The 21,691-nt window shown below is 36.7% G+C and overlaps 2 protein-coding genes and 1 non-coding gene across 3 annotated transcripts; 1 reads left to right on the forward strand and 2 right to left on the reverse strand.

Moving 5' to 3' along the window:
* Positions 1 to 4,064: 4,064 nt before the first annotated feature.
* LOC117327312 (baculoviral IAP repeat-containing protein 7-like) lies at positions 4,065 to 10,032 on the reverse strand. Its single transcript, XM_033884237.1, has 3 exons — positions 9,893 to 10,032; positions 8,230 to 8,361; positions 4,065 to 7,822 (listed from the first exon to the last, which is right to left on the reverse strand). The coding sequence occupies exons 1-3, from the start codon at positions 10,002 to 10,004 to the stop codon at positions 7,617 to 7,619; spliced, it is 450 nt and encodes a 149-aa protein (XP_033740128.1). The 5' UTR covers positions 10,005 to 10,032; the 3' UTR covers positions 4,065 to 7,616.
* Positions 10,033 to 10,438: 406 nt separating this feature from the next.
* Positions 10,439 to 20,171, reverse strand: LOC117328326 (death-associated inhibitor of apoptosis 1-like). Its single transcript, XM_033885851.1, has 3 exons — positions 20,107 to 20,171; positions 13,293 to 13,942; positions 10,439 to 10,584 (listed from the first exon to the last, which is right to left on the reverse strand). Exons 2-3 carry the CDS (start codon positions 13,927 to 13,929, stop codon positions 10,439 to 10,441), a joined length of 783 nt encoding a protein of 260 aa, XP_033741742.1. The 5' UTR covers positions 13,930 to 13,942; positions 20,107 to 20,171.
* Positions 18,622 to 18,693, forward strand: Trnas-aga. Its single transcript has one exon. It is a non-coding gene; the product is annotated as a tRNA-Ser (tRNA).
* Positions 20,172 to 21,691: the final 1,520 nt, after the last annotated feature.

Here is a 21,691-nt window from a genome sequence, read left to right on the forward strand (position 1 = left end):
TAACTCTTTCCTCTAACAATTATTTTCTATTGGTATGTGGTATTCACAACATATTGCTGTACTTTTCTTCTGCTGGTCAGTTTCAAAATTGAACGTGCTCAAATAAGACGAAGTACAAGCTACTAATAAACACTAGACATTTAGAGAGAATTATGGCATTTTCCATTCTTATTTTGAATTAATCACTTTTTTGAAAGAAAAATTCTTTTTTTCCCCCGAAAAAGTCTAGATATTGAACAAATGAGCATAGAAAGGCATAGCATTTTTGTTGCAACATAGCAAATGTTGGCACAAAAATCACTCGCGTCGGTTCATTATTTCCCGACTTTGTCTTAACCCCTGAAGCTAAGCACGAGAGACAAATAAATATTAAGATATTTTTGCAAATCTTGCTGGAACAGAAAATCGAACAATAAATGAATTGATAAATCAATCATTTTCAGTGCTCACAGGGGAGACCACTCTTATGGAGGTCCGAAATTTTATGAGTATTTCATAACACTCAGTATAACAAAAACATATTTAGTCTGTACCAAAACGTTGACAAACGTGGTTTTACATGGTTTCTAGGCAATTGAGTACTCCACAACGAAACCAAGCATAGGCATCTGCATCTCATAGGAGTAAGGGCTAGATTAAGTATTATTTTTTCTTCTATAAATACATGTACTAACTAGGCCGACAAAGTATACATCGTTTTGAGACAACTGGTAAGCTGACTCAGTTTTGTATCCGGAATTTACAAATGCCGTCGCAATAACTCATCATCATGTTTGAACCAAAAGTTTGTTACTCTTATTTTAAAGGCCTTTGTAGTTCGAACAGAGAGCAAATAATTAGAGTTGCTTCCCTTGGACTACAATGCAACAAAAGGTAGATAAAATGCAAAATATTATTTTTGGCCAAAATGACAATTCCCAACACAGTATATTATAAATATTTCTGAAACCCATTTGAAATTATGCATTTCTATCCCAATGATATATCATTTTGACATGTTCATCACTGGGATTTTCTAAGATCTTACTCGTCTGCTAGGTACCAGTTTTTGCTGCAGGTAAAGTGACCTTTCCCTAGTCCGAATTTTCTGATGATCTTGCTATGCAAGGCAGCGATATCAACATCAGAACCATTCGGATTACATTTCCCTTATCAACGTTGTCGTAGCTCATTTTCATGACAGGTCCCTTAATATTGTTTTCTATTAATACACACCAGAAGCAGACGTCTGTGATAAGATCATATGGGAGACCATTCATACCCGTCCGAGGTGTTAGCTAAATTGATCTACATTTTCCTTATTCAGGTTCTCGAATGTTTTTTTTCCAAGACAAAAGTGAAGCCTGTATACTGCTTCATATTGAAAATATCAATTTATGTTGCACATCTATTGTTTTCTGCATATCATGATAAAAGAGTTAGATCTATCAGCTTAAGAAAACAAAATCACCCATGGCCAGCATGATCCTGTGGTCTGCTACCAAACCATCTTTTTTCACTAATATAATATATCAGTAGATATTTGTTCTACTTTTAAAGCCCTTTAGACAAAATAATTATTAAAGAATTCATTGAATATAATTATTCTGATTATTTCTTAACTATGAATTTAACTACAGTCTTGACAACTTTATCCACTTCCTTCTCATTCTGATTTGTCAGAGTTACCTCCCTTCGTTTCACTCCGTCAGTAGTTTCCTCTTCTTGTCATTTCAGTAGACAAGGAATATAATGCACGTTTGCCCGATTTTTTTTTATAATAGACATTAGCGTCTTATGATTTCAAACTTCTTCATCAAATCTCCAGAACTCGACACACCATATTTCAAACCTTCGCGCTAACTGATAGTCTGGAATCTATTTTCATATCGTACCAAAAATAACGGAGAAATAAATCATAAATTGCGCTTCCGAGTTTAGCCTAATCAGGACACGGGTTTCAAATTTTGATGAATGAAATAATAATGTTACTGTGCGTCACCATGGCGGCGGCGTTGTAAAAATTGTACATAGAAGTTGTAGACTTGAAGGAGGTAAACTCGAGCTGAGATAACGTAGCTCTGGACGACGGACGGACAATTTCTGACAGATGGTCGTCGTCCTGCCGGAGAGCAATGAAGGCAGGTCAATTGTAACATCTCGGGGAAATTTCCGGCAACACTCTGAAATAGTATTCGTTCTAGGTAAACTCGTGTTTTGACACGGCACACTTGCATGTCCAAAAGGAAATCGAAACTGATATGGTGTAATTACAAACACCAGAGGACTTATTTATACCGTCTTTACAATTATTGGCCTGCGTATTAAGTTTTAAATGACCATAGGATAAAAACACATTTGGCGATGAACCAAGATTTTTTATGAATGAAGCTCTGACCATTTGTGGTTGATAATAGACACCACTGCTGGCCCAGTAGGGCAGCAGAATATAAACAGTTTATGCAACTCATGGAAAAAGGTGGACAGGGACAGAAATTGAGAAAGTTTTGTTCTGAACGCCTACTTCTTTGAAAACTCGACAAGGATTTCAGCCATTAGAAATATTTGGGTTAGTCTATGCTTTCGATATACTTTCGTCTGTGTTGATAACACTAACTGTATTGAGCCACTTGGCTACTATTTCGGGGTCTCACTAGCGCAAAAGATACTGCTTTATACCTATTTTGTTTGAAATTTATGGGTCATGTTTTCTATTTTTAATATCGTATAATCTCCGACAGTCTGTTGATAACAAGAGAATATAGGACATAATGAACTCATTTAAATATTAACTGTGATTGAATCTAATAAGTCAACCACTTAGCCTCCATTGAGAGGGGCACAGCATTTATAGGAAGTTTATTTTACTGGGATTTAAACCGAGAATGATTCAAATGTATCAGCTTAGAAGTCTATCATTTTGAATTCTAATATGTATTCCCATAAATTGTGTATGAGAAGCTTACTATAGGGCAACCATGACGATGGTCTTAAAAGCTTCAATTGAATTCTGATGTGATTTGTTATGTAGTTGTTCAATGTGCAAATAAAAATGCTAGCATAATGCAGACATTTAAAGTTAAACAGTCTGGCAGAACACGAACACTCTTAACGGCACTGGACTTCTTAAAGCATCAACAAACATCAACACTCACTACCGAAGTGGTTTAATATAGGCCCGCCCGTGTCACCAGGTGGCACAAACACACCATTTATAAAGATTTGACTATTTTGACTGAGGGGATTTCTGTTTATCAATATGGATAGGCCCAGCCTCTGTGTCACCAGGTGGCACAAACACATCATTTATACCAAATTTAACTATTTGGACCGAACCCTTTCATTCAAGGCCTACAGACGAAGTATTTTAAAGAACTTGTCACATTTCCTATATCATGTCCCACTTCTCTAACCATGGATGAACCAGGACCATGTGTCGAGGTCTGGTGTGCAGCATCAACATAACCAACTTCTTCTAAACAACGAAGAGGCCAAGGATCATCATATTTGACCAATAGCATGCTGGCCATGGGATGAATTTGCTCAAATAAATGACCTTGAGTTACTTTCAAAGTCAAAGTTGTCAAATATGTTGATATCTTCAAACAGCCACTCTTTAACCAAAGACTTCCTCAAATTGGACCATCACACAGGTATGATGAAGGGCTACCAGGTATTTTCAAATACATGACCTTGACCTACTTTTAAGGTTACAGGGTCAATTTAGACAAATAAGCTGAAATCTTTTTCTCAGTAACAATGAGGCCCTGAGCCATATTTTTGGCCATTAGCATGATAGCATGAAGTCTACCATGTTGGTTCTAAAGACTGAAGAAATATTTGCTGAATTTCCATTATTAGGCCAACAAGGGCTGGCTCCAACATATCAATGTTTATACAAAATTCTCCAAAGAATGATTTTGACCAAATTTGGCAAAATCAACCGAGCTGTTCTAGGCTTGTAGTGATTTTTGGAAAAAAAAAAAAAAAAAAACATTGACAGATGGATGCAGCTTTAGTCACATAAGTAACTTTCCTTTCAGACGTGGTGATCTAAAAAAAAAAAATAAGACTGACTTCTTAAATCTCACATGAAATACTCACGATATTTTATATTTATTTCTAATATTGAAAATGACAATACTCTACATGTACAGATATCAAGATATTCCAATTCAGATTATAATAATTGCACACAACAAAATAAAACATTATTTTTAAGCCTTAACTGAACCCTGCAAACAAACTTTTGAACATCTACAGATTTTCTGCTGCATTGTGATGTTTGAAAGACAATTTCATATACATGTATAATTAAACGATTTTTTGCTGCATTTTTATTTTGAAAGACAATTTTATATATATAACTGAGCGGACAGTTAAAGCCAATAACAATTGAAGATGCAGTTAACTGTAAGAATTTAAAGAAAACAAAACTTCAGTAAAAAGTTTTATGAATTAATGTGTAAATAAATCATAATAATATTGTGATATATAAACAAACAATGCACAGTTGTAGTTAAAGTTGCCTAGTAACTGATCACTGAGGTACAATAATCACCCTCCTCTGTAAGTTTTAATGATAAGTGGATTATGAAAGCCTTACAAGCTATGAATAGCACCTTTAAGTAAAAACTTAGTCTTATCACCAATACAGAACTATACCATGTACGTTTGTTTAATACTAATGTCAGTTATTTTTATAGCTTTCTTATGATTTATGTAAATACATTAAAAAAAAAAATTATCATATTATGATCATTAATTATTATAGAAATAAACATAAATAAACTGTTAACAAACATTTTCCCAACAAATCATGGGTGAACTAACTGTCTTCCAAAATGGTATTTACAAATGAGAAACAAACCATTGCCCCCTAAAATCATGGATAAACTTACTGTCTTCCTAAAAGGTATTTATACAAATGAGAAAAAGAAAATTTTCAACTAAAATCTCAGGTAAACTTATGCGTTCCGAAATTTTATTTACAAATGAGAAGAGTGTATGATGCCCAGAAAAAGATAGGGATTTTACCACAGAAGTATCAAGCCCGGTAGACCTACGGTGTGTGGTATCACGCCCGGTAGACCTACGGTGTGTGGTATCACGCCCGGTAGACCTACGGTGTGTGGTATCACGCCCGGTAGACCTATGGTGTGTGGCATCACGCCCGGTAGACATAGGGTGTGTGGTACCACGCCCGGTAGACATGCGGTGTGTGGTACCACGCCCGGTAGACATAGGGTGTGTGGTACCACGCCCGGTAGACATGCGGTGTGTGGTACCACGCCCGGTAGACCTACGGTGTGTGGTATCACGTCTGGTAAACCTATGGTGTGTGGTACCACGCCCGGTAGACATACGGTGTGTGGTACCACGCCCGGTAGACATACGGTGTGTGGTACCACGCCCGGTAGACATGCGGTGTGTGGTACCACGCCCGGTAGACATACGGTGTGTGATATCACGTCTGGTAGACCTACGGTGTGTGGTATCACGTCTGGTAAACCTATGGTGTGGTACCACGCCCGGTAGACCTACGGTGTGTGGTATCACGTCTGGTAGACCTACGGTGTGTGGCATCACGCCCGGTAGACCTACGGTGTGTGGTACCACGCCCTGGGACATACAGTGTGTGGTGCCACGCCTGGTAGCTCTACGGTACATGGTATCACGTCTGGTAGAGCTACAGTGTGTGGTATCACGCCCGGTAGACCACAGTGTGTGGTATCATGCCCGGTAGCATATTGTAACTTGTCACCTAGATAAGGGCATTGTCGGATACACGTTATCAGTGTATTGTGGTGTAATGCAATCAAATGTGGGATAAGGGTAGTCAGGTCAATATATAGGACATCAATCTAAAAGCTAGCCTCATTTAGCGATATTTACACCCACAGGACGCTTACTGTAAAAACCTGTGTAATTTGCGCACCAGTGTTATTTACTTTTTTAGGCTGAAAATGCTGAAAAAAACGTCTATCCATATATTTTGCTCATGAAAAATTTGGACCAAAAACGATGTCCAGGAGGTCCCGAAAACTATGTAGGAAAATGATAATAACACAGATTAGCACAAAACTTTGCTTAAAATCATTCTACTAAATACTTGATGATTAAAATAATATGATTATTTTTTATTTGTCATGACGAAATAGCAAAATTGTGTCCTGTTCATTTTCTTTAAATCAACAATAAGAGGAAAAGCTATGGTAACCGCCCTGCAAACAGCATTATGAACATTTATCAGCTCAAACTTGCACACACTTTCAAAGAAACTGGCATTATTTTCATTCTTCTTTTTCTATTTTTTTTTTTTTCTATCTCTTGATTCTTGATACAAGATACACTGGATGCACTTCATAGAGTAATACTGTGATTGGGGGTACAAATGTATGTGGACAATAACATGATGTAGAGAGGGGTATTATGGTATTTTGGATTGATGCTATTCCGATTGTTCATTTTTCAATACAGCATTGCTTCTATCATGCCTCAAAGTTGGATCTAATTGACCTTTGACCCAATAACCTTGATTTTTGGTCAGCTTTGCTGCAATGTCAGAATATGCAACTCAACTTCTGCAGCTAACTCCATAATATAGCATCAAAATGTCTGAGTTAAAAGATTCTTCCTTGACCCTTGACCCAATGACTAACCTATAGTCAGTTGACCTCTTGTTGGATTTTCACTGACTTCATGATGTCATAACTATTGTCCATTTTCTATTTGTTTAGAAAAAGTGATAATAATCCTTTCATTGGATATTGTCAAAATCAATGTTGACAACCTGGTGACAATTTTGAATTCCGTGTTCATGAATGACAGGACCAAATATTCATCATAACTAACCTCATCTACATACTCCTTATACACAACATAGTATACTAGGTAAAAATCTAAATATACATATATAAACAATACACACTTTCCCAGGTAATCTAGTCTACCCAGAGTTACCTGTGTATATGTTTTATCATATTATACATATAGATCATTTATTACACTTTTACCTGTGATTTATCTGATTATCGCCAGTCTCGTAAACCTTTGGTCTTGACCAATCAGAGTGCTGCTTTTCCATCCGCTGCAATGAGATCTACTAGTTTTTTTGTTCAGATTCGAATGAAGCAGAGGTTGAACGAGACATTATTTTGACTAGAATATGCAATTTACATTTCAATTTCTGATAAATTATTCAGTTAACAACAGTTTTGTAAATAATCAGGTAACAACAGAAAATGATGAAATTGCATTGAGCATCCGTAATCCCATTAAAATTGCTAATACATAAAAAACAAGCAATAAATTGTCAACAGAGTTTATACACAGGGATTAGGACATTTCCCCACCCATGGTTCATATAACATGTATCATATACATACATTTTTCATATCAACTGTGGGTTGGAATTATGTTCAAAGTTCCTGTGTATATACACAGGGGCTTGACATGATCCAATGACCCAGAATGAAAAACTAACCATAGGGCTGACCCCGGATCACTTATTATTGTCGATAAGTGATTTAGGAGTTAGACCCTGTGATCAATTTTGATAAGGTCTAGGGGTTGGACTGGGTTATTTATGGGTCATAGTAACGTGTCAACCCCCTGTGTATTCATATTTGTTTTGGTTAAGCAAATGAAATCCTAACCGTGGCCTTCATAGGCCCACGGCAGATAGGGCAGACTTTGAGAGCGGGAGCACACTGGGCACAGCTAACAAGATGTCCACACGGCAGGAAAACAATAGATACAATGTTTAGGAGACATATTTTACATGTAGTTCTCTCCTTCAGTGCAGCATTCTCCTGCTCCAGAACAGCTTTTGGTTTTGGCACTGTAACAGAAAACAAATACAAAAATGTTAGCAACTTGATTCACTTGAATTATTTTTCCTTGGATATTCAAGCCTAAAAAATATACATTTGTAAATTTTTAGCAAACTATGCCCTCGGTTTCCTCAACATTCCTTAACTTAAAAAGATGTTAAGGAAAGGTACCAAATCAAACTCTTATTTTATTTTATTCTTTTTTTTTTCTCAGTAAAATCATATAAGTTTTGTAAGAAACTTCCCTCGAGTTAAAAAGGATTGATGAAACCTTATTCTGTGTAAACCTTTATTAGAACACCTATTTGGAATTTATTTTTCTAAAAAATCATGAAAAACAAAAAAGTTTTTACGAGTCTAGCTAGTATTTTTCTTCATTACACTAGAATAAAATTAAATGGCTAATCGACCTTACCAGACATTTCGGTACATTTTCGTTTGGGCGGTCTTTGAGTGGGAACCACTGACAGTACAGGATCCAGGTCTCCCACATCTTCCTTATCCATTATTATCTTCATTAACTTCTTCCCACTCATTGAATGCCAGCCTAGATGAAGATGATTATTGATGGTCAGTTTAGTGGTGATATAGGAGAAGGGAGATGAGGTCCAGTGTTTGTTGATTGGTGTAGTATTTGAATGGGGTAACAGTATTGAGGTATTTGGACCTGTGTAATTGTTAGGTCTGTATATCAGATGTAGTCAGTCTTCACTTCCTTCAGTATTGAGGTATTTAGACCTGTGTAATTGTTTGGTCAGTATATCAGATGTAGTCAGTCTTCACTTCCTTAAGTATTGAGGTATTTAGACCTGTGTAATTGTTTGGTCAGTATATCAGATGTAGTCAGTCTTCACTTCCTTCTGGAGATGGTATATAAATAGCCCTGTGGTCAGTTACTCTCCTAACAGTCATATATTTCCTGTTTATAATGAATCACAGGAAATTTTAAGGGTGTTTTACTTGTATGTGTACATACTTGGTTTGTTTGTTTTTGTTTAACGTCCCATTAACAGCCAGGGCATGTGTACATACAGAAAAGTAATAAATCATTTAGGCTAAACCATTTTATGTAATACATGTATATGTATACGTAGCTTGGCAATATAGTGTTGTATCATCTTGATTACAAACAAGGGTAAATGTAGTTAAGGGGCAGGTTATCTCCCCTTACACTGTAGATGCAATATATTTATATCTGTGTAGTTCAACCGATCTAATATATTTATTATATATTGTTAGATTTAAATTTAGAGTAATAATGCCTGGGTAGGTATGTACTAGAAATTTGACACTATTAGCTTTCAATCTATGGGTACTTCTTTTTTTTCTTATGGTTTTTGTCATATTTACTACAAAATATTTGGTTCGGATTCTCAGTTCATGAGATATTTTTGCGAATTTTCTCAAAACTCAAATATTTTAATAAGAATTTAAAATTGTAAAAAAATACCCTAAATTTTAAACCCTTAGCAATTTTATTGAATACCTTATTTATATCCAAACACAAAACATCTTTGAAAACATTTTAAACTGTATGAAATGTTGGTTGTACTTGTATAAAAATATTTACTGTTTTTCGGCATAGCCGTATAATTTTCTTTTTGCCCTGGATATGACGCGACAGGTGGCGTTACTGGTCAAGATGAAGTATGTGATTGGTCAACGTAGCGGTAAATGCAAATTGCAGATATGCAGTTAAAAACGAAACAGTTAAGATAGAATGTAAGCTGAATAAGCAGATGAATCTTTTCAAATGATACATTGATAAAATCAAATTCCTGATAAAAAATGATTCAAACATATAATTCTGTTATCCGTGCTGAAACGCATTATATCGTTAATTTATTTCAACAGCACTTTTACATTATAACCACCAGTATTTAAACTATATGCCGTTTATCTTTTTTAAAGATATTTCTTGTTGTATTTGATAAGGCATCACGAAAATAAGTAAGTATTTGGTTAGATAAGGTACCCAAGACAGCTGGTACCATAAAACCTTCTAAACAGCTCCAAACCACAAAAGAACTCATTGACATTTAATGTCAAACAATATATAAAATGATACAAAATTTTACCTTCAAGTTTCAGAAGCTCGTCGAGACATTTTTTGACTACCCGTGGCAAGTAGCCCATATTCAACACACTCTGGGCTGCGTCACACAGGAGTGGGTTTTTTCCGCTCTGCATCAGTTGGAAATTGATCAGGTCTTCCTATAACAGAAAAAGAAACTTTAAAGTATGAAACAAATATTATAACCATGAAGAATTACATTAATATTCTCTTCAGAGGATATGTGTTTCATGATTAGGGTCTTATGAACCCATATTTGTACACATAAACTTGGAACAATAAGAACGGGTGGGCTTATTACCAGGCGTGTTCTTAATGCTGCAGAACTATATCAATTCTAGACGAGAAGAAACAGAGAAAAAAGAAATCAAGCTATCTCAATCCTTTGAGTGAGAAAGGCGCAGGGTGACAAGGTAAATGTTATCAGCCCCTGAAAATCTATATCGGGTTAAAAAATATTTCTATGCCAGAAAAAATTCTCAAAAAAAAGAGAGGTTTTCTATATGTTCATTTAAAAAGAAAAAAAACTTTTGTAGAATTTTTGTTTTTGTTATTCAATGAAAGCTTGACCTTTTTTGTCAAGGACAAAGGTACATTTTGGTGACCACCGCGCATGTTCTACCCAGGGATTATCATCCTGGTCCCAATTCCTCAACCCGATTCCACACACATAGCACCTAACGCTGTCTCCGCTCACTGAAACATAAATATATCTATAAAGTCGAAAGATCAAACAATTAAGATATGTTATATATATATATAACAAAGCTATTGTAATTATAAACTGTATGTATACAATAAACCGGTATTTGATTGATAATTGCACCTATTTTTTCACAATAAACATCTTTAGTTCGAACATTTTGGGTTTTTTTGACAGATTTACTTGATTTTTAAAATAGCAAAAAATAATGATATTCTATTAAATTGGTAAAAACTGCCAACACCAAAAACTTTTCAATAAAATTGGTAAAAACTGGCAACACCAAAAACTTTTCAAACAAATGGACAAAGACAGATTCTAACACCTGTTGAAAGACAAACACCGCATATTTCAAAGAATTTCAGTACTGCCTCCCCTAGGCCTCCCCCTTTAGACCCAAGGAAGGTCATCCTGTAGTTGGCCCCACCCTTATGGCCCAGGAAGGTCATCCTGTTGTGGCCCCCAATGTTTAAGCCCATGAAGGTCATCCTGTTGTGGCCCCACTCTTATGGCCCAGAAAGTTCATCCTATTGTGGCCCCACTCTTATGGCCCAGAAAGGTCATCCTATTGTGGTTCCACTCTTATGGCCCAGAAAGGTCATCCTATTGTGGCCCCATTCTTATGGCCCAGGAAGGTCATCCTATTGTGGCCCCACTCTTATGGCCCAGAAAGGTCATCCTATTGTGGCCCCACTCTTATGGCCCAGAAAGGTCATCCTATTGTGGCCCCACTCTTATGGCCCAGAAAGGTCATCCTGTTGTGGCCCCACTCTTATGGCCCAGAAAGGTCATCCTATTGTGGCCCCACTCTTATGGCCCAGAAAGGTCATCCTATTGTGGCCCCACTCTTATGGCCCAGGAAGGTCATCCTGTTGTGGCCCCACTCTTATGGCCCAGGAAGGTCATCCTGTTGTGGCCCCACTCTTATGGCCCAGAAAGGTCATCCTATTGTGGCCCCACCCTTATGGCCCAGGAAGGTCATCCTGTTGTGGCCCCCAATGTTTAAGCCCCATGAAGGTCATCCTGTTGTGGCCCCACTCTTATGGCCCAGGAAGGTCATCCTGTTGTGGCCCCACTCTTATGGCCCAGAAAGGTCATCCTATTGTGGCCCCCAATGTTTAAGCCCCATGAAGGTCATCCTGTTGTGGCCCCACTCTTATGGCCCAGGAAGGTCATCCTATTGTGGCCCCACTCTTATGGCCCAGAAAGGTCATCCTGTTGTGGCCCCACTCTTATGGCCCAGAAAGGTCATCCTATTGTGGCCCCACTCTTATGGCCCAGGAAGGTCATCCTGTTGTGGCCCCACTCTTATGGCCCAGGAAGGTCATCCTGTTGTGGCCCCCAATGTTTAGGCCCCAGGAAGGTCATCCTCTAGTGGGGCCTTCCCTACAATTGAAGCAACTTTTGAGAAAAGTTGACAAATGGGCAACAACAAGGTGAGCTAAAAAGACCATCCTCAATACTCCAGGTATTACAATCACATATACAGTGGAACTTTGTTAACTCGAACTCGGATAACTCGAATACCCCGCTTAACTCGAAGTACCTCGCCGGTCCCGGCCGAATTCTCTCTTTATCTTAGTAAAATAAACTCGGATAATTCGAATTCGGATAACTCGAAAAACTCGGATAATACGAAGTAAAAATTTGGTCCCAACAATAAAAATCCTACTTGAAATGTTCGAATAACTCGAAGTATAATTTTCGTCGATCGGTGGCAAACGCTGACATTTTTTAAGAGCTAAATTCCGTTTGTAATACTGAACATATCGGCACTACTAACCTACATGCTATTATAAGTGTTTCATAAATTCATAAAAGAAATTGTCGGTTGAATCTTATAACAACAAGTCTTGGTGATAAAAAGTACTGCTTTACTTACATCAGGTAATTTCCCAAGGCGGTCGCCGATATCAGTACACACGATAGTCAACAACTCATCTACCCGTTCGCTCAAGCGGAACTAATCTCTGACACACCGGTAGATCTACCCGGCTGATGTTTTTACAGGTGTAGAAATGACACAGTCACCGGCGCCTATTAAATCTTTAAACTGCTGAAACAATAGCGTAATTACTGCCGAGGTGTTCAGAGTACAACTGTAACGGTCAGTGCTGTCTATTAAATCGGATAAAACGCCAGCTCAGTTACAGTAACATTTTATACGCACATGCGCAGCCCAACTTCCGGTGCTAATACACATGGAAATGGCGTGGTTATCAATAAAAAGTAAGTAGCCCGATCAAACAGTATTTTATATATGTGCAATAAAAGGTAATGGTTCTGTTACGTTTTGTATGCAATCTGTGTTAAACTTAAACGGTTATTTGTTTTGACATTAATAACTTGTTATTTTGTCGAATTCCGTTTTATCGTTTACCTTTTGCAAACATGACTTGCACATCAGATCGTTATTGAAGTGACTAAGTGAAAGAAACTTTATCGTGACTGTATATCGGCAAAACTACACCAAAATACAAGTGACATAACGAAACATTACATATATATTTACATGTATTGACCAGTCTTCACACTAAACTGATGAGCGACAGAGCAAAGTTATAATGACTATATAATGTTGACAAATATTGACCAAACTTTTCACCAAAAACGATAACTCGCTTAATTCGAACACTCGGATAACTCGAAGTTTTTTCGTGGTCCCGTCGACTTCGAGTTAACGAAGTTCCACTGTACATACTTGAAAAGAAAAATCCAGCCCCTGACATCATTTCTGGTGACTGTTGCATTCGTGCTGGCCAATTTCGGAAGGTCCCACGTCTCTTAAGTTCATCAGAGTAATCAGGATGCTTGGCTACTTTCTTGTTTGCTTGTTGATTCCTTTGTCCAGGATTTCCTGTTGTGTTGGCCGAGTTTTGACTAGAATTTGACGTATTTGCCCTTGCCTCTTGTCCATTAGGAGAGTTTGTATTACGCTGAGCGTTGACATTAGGAGAGTTTGTATTACGCTGAGCATTGACATTAGGAGAGGTTGTATTGCGCTGAGTGTTGACATTAGGAGAGTTTGTATTACGCTGAGCGTTGACATTAGGAGAGGTTGTATTACGCTGAGCGTTGACATTTGGAGAGTTTGTATGTCGTCGAATGTCGACATTAGGAGAGTTTGTGTCCCTAGTAACATCCTTTTCTTTGTAGTTTTCTTCGGCACTGTTTTGTTTATCATCTTGTAAACACCCTTTAGCTTCGTCTCTCTTCTCGTCATAACTAGTTGCAGTGCCTGCACCCCCTAGTAAGCCATCAACAACCGCATTGAAGTCGTCTGCTTCAAGACTAGTATCCAGACTTTCATAGGGGGTAGATGTCACAGAGTCATTCATTGTGTTTCAGCTTCTGTAAAATAGAAATAATGTCATATATACAAAAACATAATTTGTGGCTTAGCCAGATTTAGCAATTGAAAGATAACAACATTGCATAACAATGAGAACCCTTTCCTAATTCAAATTACAGATGAATTCACATAATTATATATCGGTTATTTGCATAAAAAAATTCTCAGATCTCTATTGTTCTTTGTGTTTGTATTTTAACATCGGATATTTGCATACTTTTCCACCGAACTCCACTTATTTCCACAAGAAAATAATGAAAATGCTGAAAAAAGGTACTGTATGTCAGAGATAACACGTGTCAAAGGCCTAGTGTTGCTGTCATAAGTTCACAGGACATAGCTTGCCTGAATTCATTTTAAAAAGTGAAACTTAAGATGCTCTTCGTTTGTTAATGGACCAAAGGATATATATCTACTCTTGATGCTGAAATTCATCGCTTTGGGTGTATTGGGGTTTTCAATAATTAGCAGTATATATACTACACATTCAAGTCTGTATGCCTGGCGCAGCCTCTCCTGGTTAATTTTCGTAAGATCCTCGGACACAGTGTACTGCGAGTTCTTTAGTAAACTCCTGGCACTCAGAACCACATATTTTTTCCTTCGGTGAGTAAATTTCACGATCACGGATCTCCTTTTACTGGAATTAAATCTGCCTAGTCTGTGGGCGATATCGATGTCGTCTGTGTGAAGAGGCACTTTCAGCTTAGTTTTTGCGAACTTAACAACTTTTTCCACACATTCTTCCACTGTTTCATTCTCCTTCGTGTCTTCCAATCCAAAAATTCTGATGGTATTTTTTCTGCCTTGTTGTTCTAAATCATTATATTTAGCTGCACACTCTGTCTTACTTTCTTGAAGTTCTAACACTTGGTTTTCCAGATAGCTAACTGATTCTCTTAAGTTCTCATTTTCCTCTTCTATGTCTGTAATTCTTGACTGTAGCGACTCCACGAGTTCCTTATTTTCCGCTCGAATGTCATCTTTTAACTCATCTTTGAGACTGGACAGCTTCTTGTCGATGTCCGACTTTGTCACCATGTTAGATAAAATTTTGGTGATATCGTCTAATCGTTGAGTGATAGACTGTTCACTGTTTTTGGCTGATGACGTAGAAGATCTACTTGTTGGTCCCATCTTCAAGTTCTAGAGAAACCCAGATCTCGGAAAAAAAATCCTTATATGTTAGCGGTGTGTAGTGAAAGTCACAGGTAGGTCCAACCTATACAATGTACGTACACAGGCGTGTCCGTTAGCAGTTGTCACCGCGGCGACTCACTATACCATTGTGTTTCTTTCCATGTCCAAACCTCACTTTTCCCAACAAAATTTGTTGATAGCAAAGCGAAAATCTGACTTCCTATGACGTTAGTAAGACATAGTACAAATTTGGTCGTTTTTCAAAAGGTATAAGATCAACAAAAAGTGAAAATTTGTCGGAGCCAAAAAAAGTGGACACCTGTCGGTCCGCGTGACCTTGACCTCCCCTATCAAGTTATTTCTAGTTTCAACTCACAGTGACCATCATATGAAGTTTTTAGTCACTTATTACAGTGCAATGAACAGCATCTGATAATTAGTTTGTATATAAAGTTTTTACAAGATAACCTCGAATTGTTAAAAAATTATAGGTAAAAAACAAGATTACCTCACACTGTTCAAAAGATAGGTAATAAACATTTTACACTTGTTTGACCTTTGACCTTGAAGAGAATTTACCTTATTTCAGTGCATTGTGAACATTATTTATGAGTGATGAAGTTTAGAAATAAGTTCCATTATATCTTAAAACAGTTTGAAATTGCACTTAGTTGACCTTTGATCTTGGAAGTAAAGGTCACTACAACCAAATTTTAGAACATTACTCATTTTGAGTTATGAATTAAGCATGAATAAAAGATTACAGACAATGATTGAATCAGAGTTGTAAACACTGATCAACAAAACCATTAGGGCGGAAATACCTATGAAGTATGTCAGTAACGTTTGCACAGTACGTACCTTTTTACTATGTTGTGGCAGTTTACCAAATCTCCTCTCTTATACTGACAACTTTTCCTCTTTTGCCTACCTATATACTATAATTCGTTTTATTTTTATCATTTCGTTATTTTTTTATGTAAGAGATTTATATAGCTACATGCAATTGCAAGTTACACTTCACATATATATAAGCCTTAGTAACTTTCAGGTACACCCCATTATTACATACACTACTATATATGCATGTCTATATTAAAAATTATGCAATATCCACATTGGATCTGATCTAAAAATATTGTGTTATTTTTAGGCCCAGATACTTACAAAATGTCATGTGACATATTGTATGTAGAGATAAACTGATATCTAAATATAGGTATAAGTAACTTCAATCTATTTTATATTTCTGGAAAATCCTAAACAAGCTATTTTTAAGACCAAGTCAGCAACGACTCCTGACTGAGTAATGCCTATTTTTAGAATTGATATTTTAGGATTTTCTTCTAGGATGTCCGGATCTGTTAAGAGTCATATTCAGAAAACTAATGAGGCATATTTCCAAGAAAAGGGGAAAAGGAATTCTTACAACTGATTTGGCCAAAATTAGTCCTGTTTCTACATAATATGTTTGGATGGGTAATTATCAGTAATTTACTTTTCAATGGTTTAATTTTTACAATGGTGTTTTAAGGAAACAAATTCTGACCAATGCGCTAGTCAAAACAGTCTTGTAAAAACTTAAGGTAAGATGATTTTTGTTCAAAAATAAAGATTAGGTTTACTTTGGACCTCCATCCCCCTCCCCCCCCCAAAAAAACCCCAACAACAACAAAAACAAAAAAACAAATAAATAAAAATATAGCCTCATGTGGAAGAGAGTCCAACAGGTATCGGTGTTTCAAAAAAAACCTTTAAATTTAAAATGTTCAATACCCTATTATTTCTTTTTTATATGAAAACTTAAATTACAATTTTCTAATCTCATAGTGTTTATGGAGACAGAAACTGTAAATTATCTATTTTTATTTATATAAACCTGTTATTTATTTTACATCAACAGCTGAGCAACTATATCAGCTTATATTCATCACTCTTGATAACCTCATGGATAGAAGCTTGCAGGGCTGTCTTTTTGTAGGAGGTACCGGGTAACTGGGGACATACATGTTCAAGTCTGATTGGGGAATGAAACCCTGTCTACTAGCCTGAGTTTCCTCTGGCCCAATCAAACCCTGTCTACTAGCCTGAGTTTCCTCTGGCCCAATCAAACCCTGTCTACTAGTCTGAGTTTCCTCTGGCCCAATCAAACCCTGTCTACTAGTCTGAGTTTCCTCTGGCCCAATCAAACCCCGTCTACTAGCCTGAGTTTCCTCTGGCCCAATCAAACCCTGTCTACTAGCCTGAGTTTCCTCTGGCCCAATCAAACCCTGTCTACTAGCCTGAGTTTCCTCTGGCCCAATCAAACCCCGTCTACTAGCCTGAGTTTCCCCAGGTCCAATCAAACCCTGTCTACTAGCCTGAGTTTCCTCTGGCCCAATCAAACCCCGTCTACTAGCCTGAGTTTCCTCTGGCCCAATCAAACCCCGTCTACTAGCCTGAGTTTCCTCTGGCCCTGACCATGACACCATGGCATGTCTGGTGTTAGGCCCCTAGCTACATTATGTTTGGTGTTTGGCCCCTACACAGGACATATATTTTTATTGGTGTCAGGGCCTGAGAAAACTTGGGCTACTTATCTACTTGACTGTGCCCCAGACCACCCACCCTACACATACCCAGGGGTAATATCTATCTTATCCCTTCTACAAGATTGGGGGGGGGGGGGGGGGGGGGGGGGGAGAGAAAGTAAAAGCTGAAAAATAAACTACAATGATAACAAACAATATAATATTGTATTAGCTTATAACTATATAAGTTATATTTCATATAGATAATAATAATATTAATATGTACCTGGGTATTCACTAGGCAAAGCATTCAGTACAGTACATAGTATCAAATAAGGTTACACAATATTTTCAACATTTTCTTCATAAATAAATATATGTAATAATTAATAATAAAGACATAGTATCGCATCAATGTTGTTGTGTTATCACAGTTGGTAGTTTGCCATATATAATATATAATTTACTTATTATTTTGACAACAATTTATTTTGGCTTTACCTACATGTAGGATGCCCATGAGAGCCAGAGTGCAATTTATAATCTTGATTTAAAATATTCTTTGGAAATTTGGCAAAATATAGCCACAAATTGTCCTGTTTCAGTACCTGATAATGGTATTATGACGGTAAAACTCTTACACTTTCTAACGAACTGAAAATTATAAATGGAGCGTAAGTATCAAGTCCACTTGAAATATTAGATGTACTGAGAGTAGTGCAGGTGGAGTTTTTCAAGCGTTGTATTTTGGGGATCCCCCTACCAGCATGACTTTTTCTTTTTTTTTTAATTATAAAATGCCTAATTATTAGATGTTAAAAAATTCTTATGTTTAGAATATATTTGAAATAGATGATTCCATTCATTGATCATATTCAAAAATTTGACTCATCCAGAACCATGTACCTATATACTAATAAATTTAGTATACAAGTCACTGGCTCATCGCGGAAAAATTGAATCATCATAGAAATCACAGCCTATGTGATATTTATGTGTAGCGGAACTGGACTGGGTTGATCATTTGCGACCAGGTAGCTCAGTGGTAGAGTGTTCGTCTAGAGTTCGGAGGGTCCCGGGTTCGAACCCCGGTCTGGCTGCTACATTTTCTCCTCTCCCGTTACATATGTATATACAGTGTAGTTTTCATCTGGTACTGAAAAATGGAGACTGGGTCAATCCCTACCAACCAGCTATCTGATCATAACAAATATTAATTTTGGTAGAAATCTATGAACTATTGTATGTCTTGAGGAGTAAAGGGGCATGAAGTACCACAATACATGTAACAGTAACAATGTGTAGGTAGTGAGATTCTAATAGCTAATATATTATATAATACCTATATATATCAGTTTATAAAGCATCGCTTTATATAGGCGCATGTTACAATGGTGGTGGGGAGGGGCCAGTTTTAGTCTAGTATTGGCCATGTACTAGACAAGCCCCTCCTCCACATTGTTACATGTCCCTGTGTTGAGGTACAAATATAAGCTTACTGACAATTATGTAACGTCATTTCATTTCAACAAATTTTATTATACAAGATGTTATAGAACTTATAGTACAAAGGGATTTGACAACAGGCTTTGCCTATATCAGTCTTCTCCCACATAAATGACATTTTGATAAAGTAATTGAACAATAGAACTATATAATTAGGGTTATTTGTAACACTTACACATACACTCATCATTGTAATAATTTAAGTAGTCATTCATAGTTTAATGGAATAATTTAGTTAAAAAGTATCAAAAGTTCAGGAAATATTTTTATTTATATACATTATATATAGAAAACAGATAATTATACAAGACTTTGTAAAGCAAAAGTGCTTCACCTACCTGACAGTGAGAAAGAAGAGTATTTTATTGAACAATTATATTGATATACATACATATCAATGAAATATTATATAATTATTTGATTCAAAGAGAAATAAAAGAGAATTAAAACCTTCTCGAATTAGTTATAAACCTTTCTACATTACTTAATACAAATTCATTAAGATCAAGTGAAAGTTCATAGTTACCACATGTTAATAAGTTAATATTTATAAAACCAACTTGTATAAATATGTCATGTATAAAGTGCCTTATATGGTTGTAATTTGGACAGTAGAAGAAGTAATGCTCTAGATCCTCAGAATAATTACCACATGAACAGGCTGAATTTGGAATTAGATGATCTATTAATCTGTGATAATTTAAGTTGTAACGTCATTTCAATGCAAGTCGGCTGATGATATAAGCACAGGTGCCTGTCTCGTTTTATAAAATAATAACATATAAGAGAACATGTTATTATTTCATAAAACGAGTCAGGCACCTGTGATATAAGCTAGCTTGCATATGCTGTACAGACTGTAGATCTACACGTGTTACTTCAGCATATGACATCTGACTCAAGATCTTCAGTAGAAGACTACCAAACCAAATGCTAACAATCTAGATTACTGATTAACCTTATTGATAAAGACTAATAGATGTGAGAGGAAAAGAAGTAATACTTACGTCGCGCGCAAATACAGATACATGACCAAGAAACGCACCTTAAACTATTATACTATTTATAAACACTGGAATTCAAAAAATCTATCTTTAGATTGTTACTAAATATAGCAAGTTTATGGAAAATCCCAAAGTCCAGATATAATATACATCCGGAAAGCACGCAAGAACCACACTAAGCACCACCGTCTGATTGGCTAATTTCTTCACTTCCTGGCTTGTGAGCCTGCGCACTCGAATGTAAACAAACCTGGTTATATACGCGAATGTCCTTTAGGTTACATTTTTCTGTGTCCTAGGCTCGGTTATAACCGGAACAAGGACGTTAAGCCCCATCAATCAATCAATCAAGGTTACATTTATGGCAAATTGATGTGTTTGTAAGACCTTTAAGGCACACATTCTACGATATAATTACTTTACATAGTATATATTACAGAAGAGTATATTTAGATTGACAAGCTGTCATTGCTTACATACTGACTTTGCGTAAGTTTTATACAGTTTTTTTTGTATCCACTTCTTGTTTAAGGTTGTGGTGCTTATAGCCATCAAACGAGACATGTTTAATAAAATCTGATTGAATTAGCACACACTTTGTATTTTTTAGGTGTAATGCTGAGCCAATAATAAATCTTGTTCATTGCACTTGTGGTGCAAATAACCAGTTCTGTTCCAACCACATACAATGTACTAAAAATGTATGGTCTCATATATACAAATGTATATACTTGGTAATATATATATATACGTACATGTATATATAAACTGCGTTTATCTGTTGTGTAATTCTAGAAGGTTTTATATGTGGTGTTATGGGTCGTGGTGCTTGTGGGTCAGACTCTGATGGTGCCTAATTCTTAAAGGTTTTATCTGTTGTGTTATGGGCTGTGGTGCTTAATTCTAGAAGGTTTTATATGTGGTGTTATGGGTCGTGGTGCTTGTGGATCAGAATCTGATGGTGCCTAATTCTTAAAGGTTTTATCTGTTGTGTTATGGGCTGTGGTGCTTAGTTCTAGAAGGTTTTATATGTGGTGTTATGGGTCGTGGTGCTTGCGGGTCAGAATTTGATGGTGCCTAATTCTTAAAGGTTTTATCTGTTGTCTTATGGACTGTGGTGCTTAATTCTAGAAGGTTTTATATGTGGTGTTATGGGTGGTGGTAATTGTGGGTCAGAATCTGATGGTGCCTAATTATTAAAGGTTTTATCTGTTGTCTTATGGACTGTGGTGCTTAATTCTAGGTTTTATATGTGGTGTTATGGGTCGTGGTGCTTGTGGGTCAGAATCTGATGGTGCCTAATTCTTAAAGGTTTTATCTGTTGTGTTATGGGCTGTGGTGCTTAGTTCTAGAAGGTTTTATATGTGGTGTTATGGGTCGTGGTGCTTGCGGGTCAGAATTTGATGGTGCCTAATTCTTAAAGGTTTTATCTGTTGTCTTATGGACTGTGGTGCTTAATTCTAGAAGGTTTTATATGTGGTGTTATGGGTGGTGGTAATTGTGGGTCAGAATCTGATGGTGCCTAATTATTAAAGGTTTTATCTGTTGTCTTATGGACTGTGGTGCTTAATTCTAGGTTTTATATGTG

This window comes from Pecten maximus, chromosome 5, assembly GCF_902652985.1.
Source record: "Pecten maximus chromosome 5, xPecMax1.1, whole genome shotgun sequence".
Lineage (NCBI taxonomy): Eukaryota > Metazoa > Mollusca > Bivalvia > Pectinida > Pectinidae > Pecten > Pecten maximus.

Bases quoted from the DNA above. Each gene is read 5' to 3' on its own strand.
- LOC117328326 (XM_033885851.1), bottom strand. From the start codon at position 13,929: ATGAATGACTCTGTGACATCTACCCCCTATGAAAGTCTGGATACTAGT. The intron at 10,585-13,292 runs GTATGTACAGTG...TTTATGTTTCAG, and splicing joins GGCTGGATTTTTCTTTTCAA to TGAGCGGAGACAGCGTTAGG.
- LOC117327312 (XM_033884237.1), bottom strand. From the start codon at position 10,004: ATGCAGAGCGGAAAAAACCCACTCCTGTGTGACGCAGCCCAGAGTGTG. The intron at 8,362-9,892 runs GTAAAATTTTGT...ATCTTCATCTAG, and splicing joins CGAGCTTCTGAAACTTGAAG to GCTGGCATTCAATGAGTGGG. The intron at 7,823-8,229 runs GTAAGGTCGATT...TTTCTGTTACAG, and splicing joins AAAATGTACCGAAATGTCTG to TGCCAAAACCAAAAGCTGTT.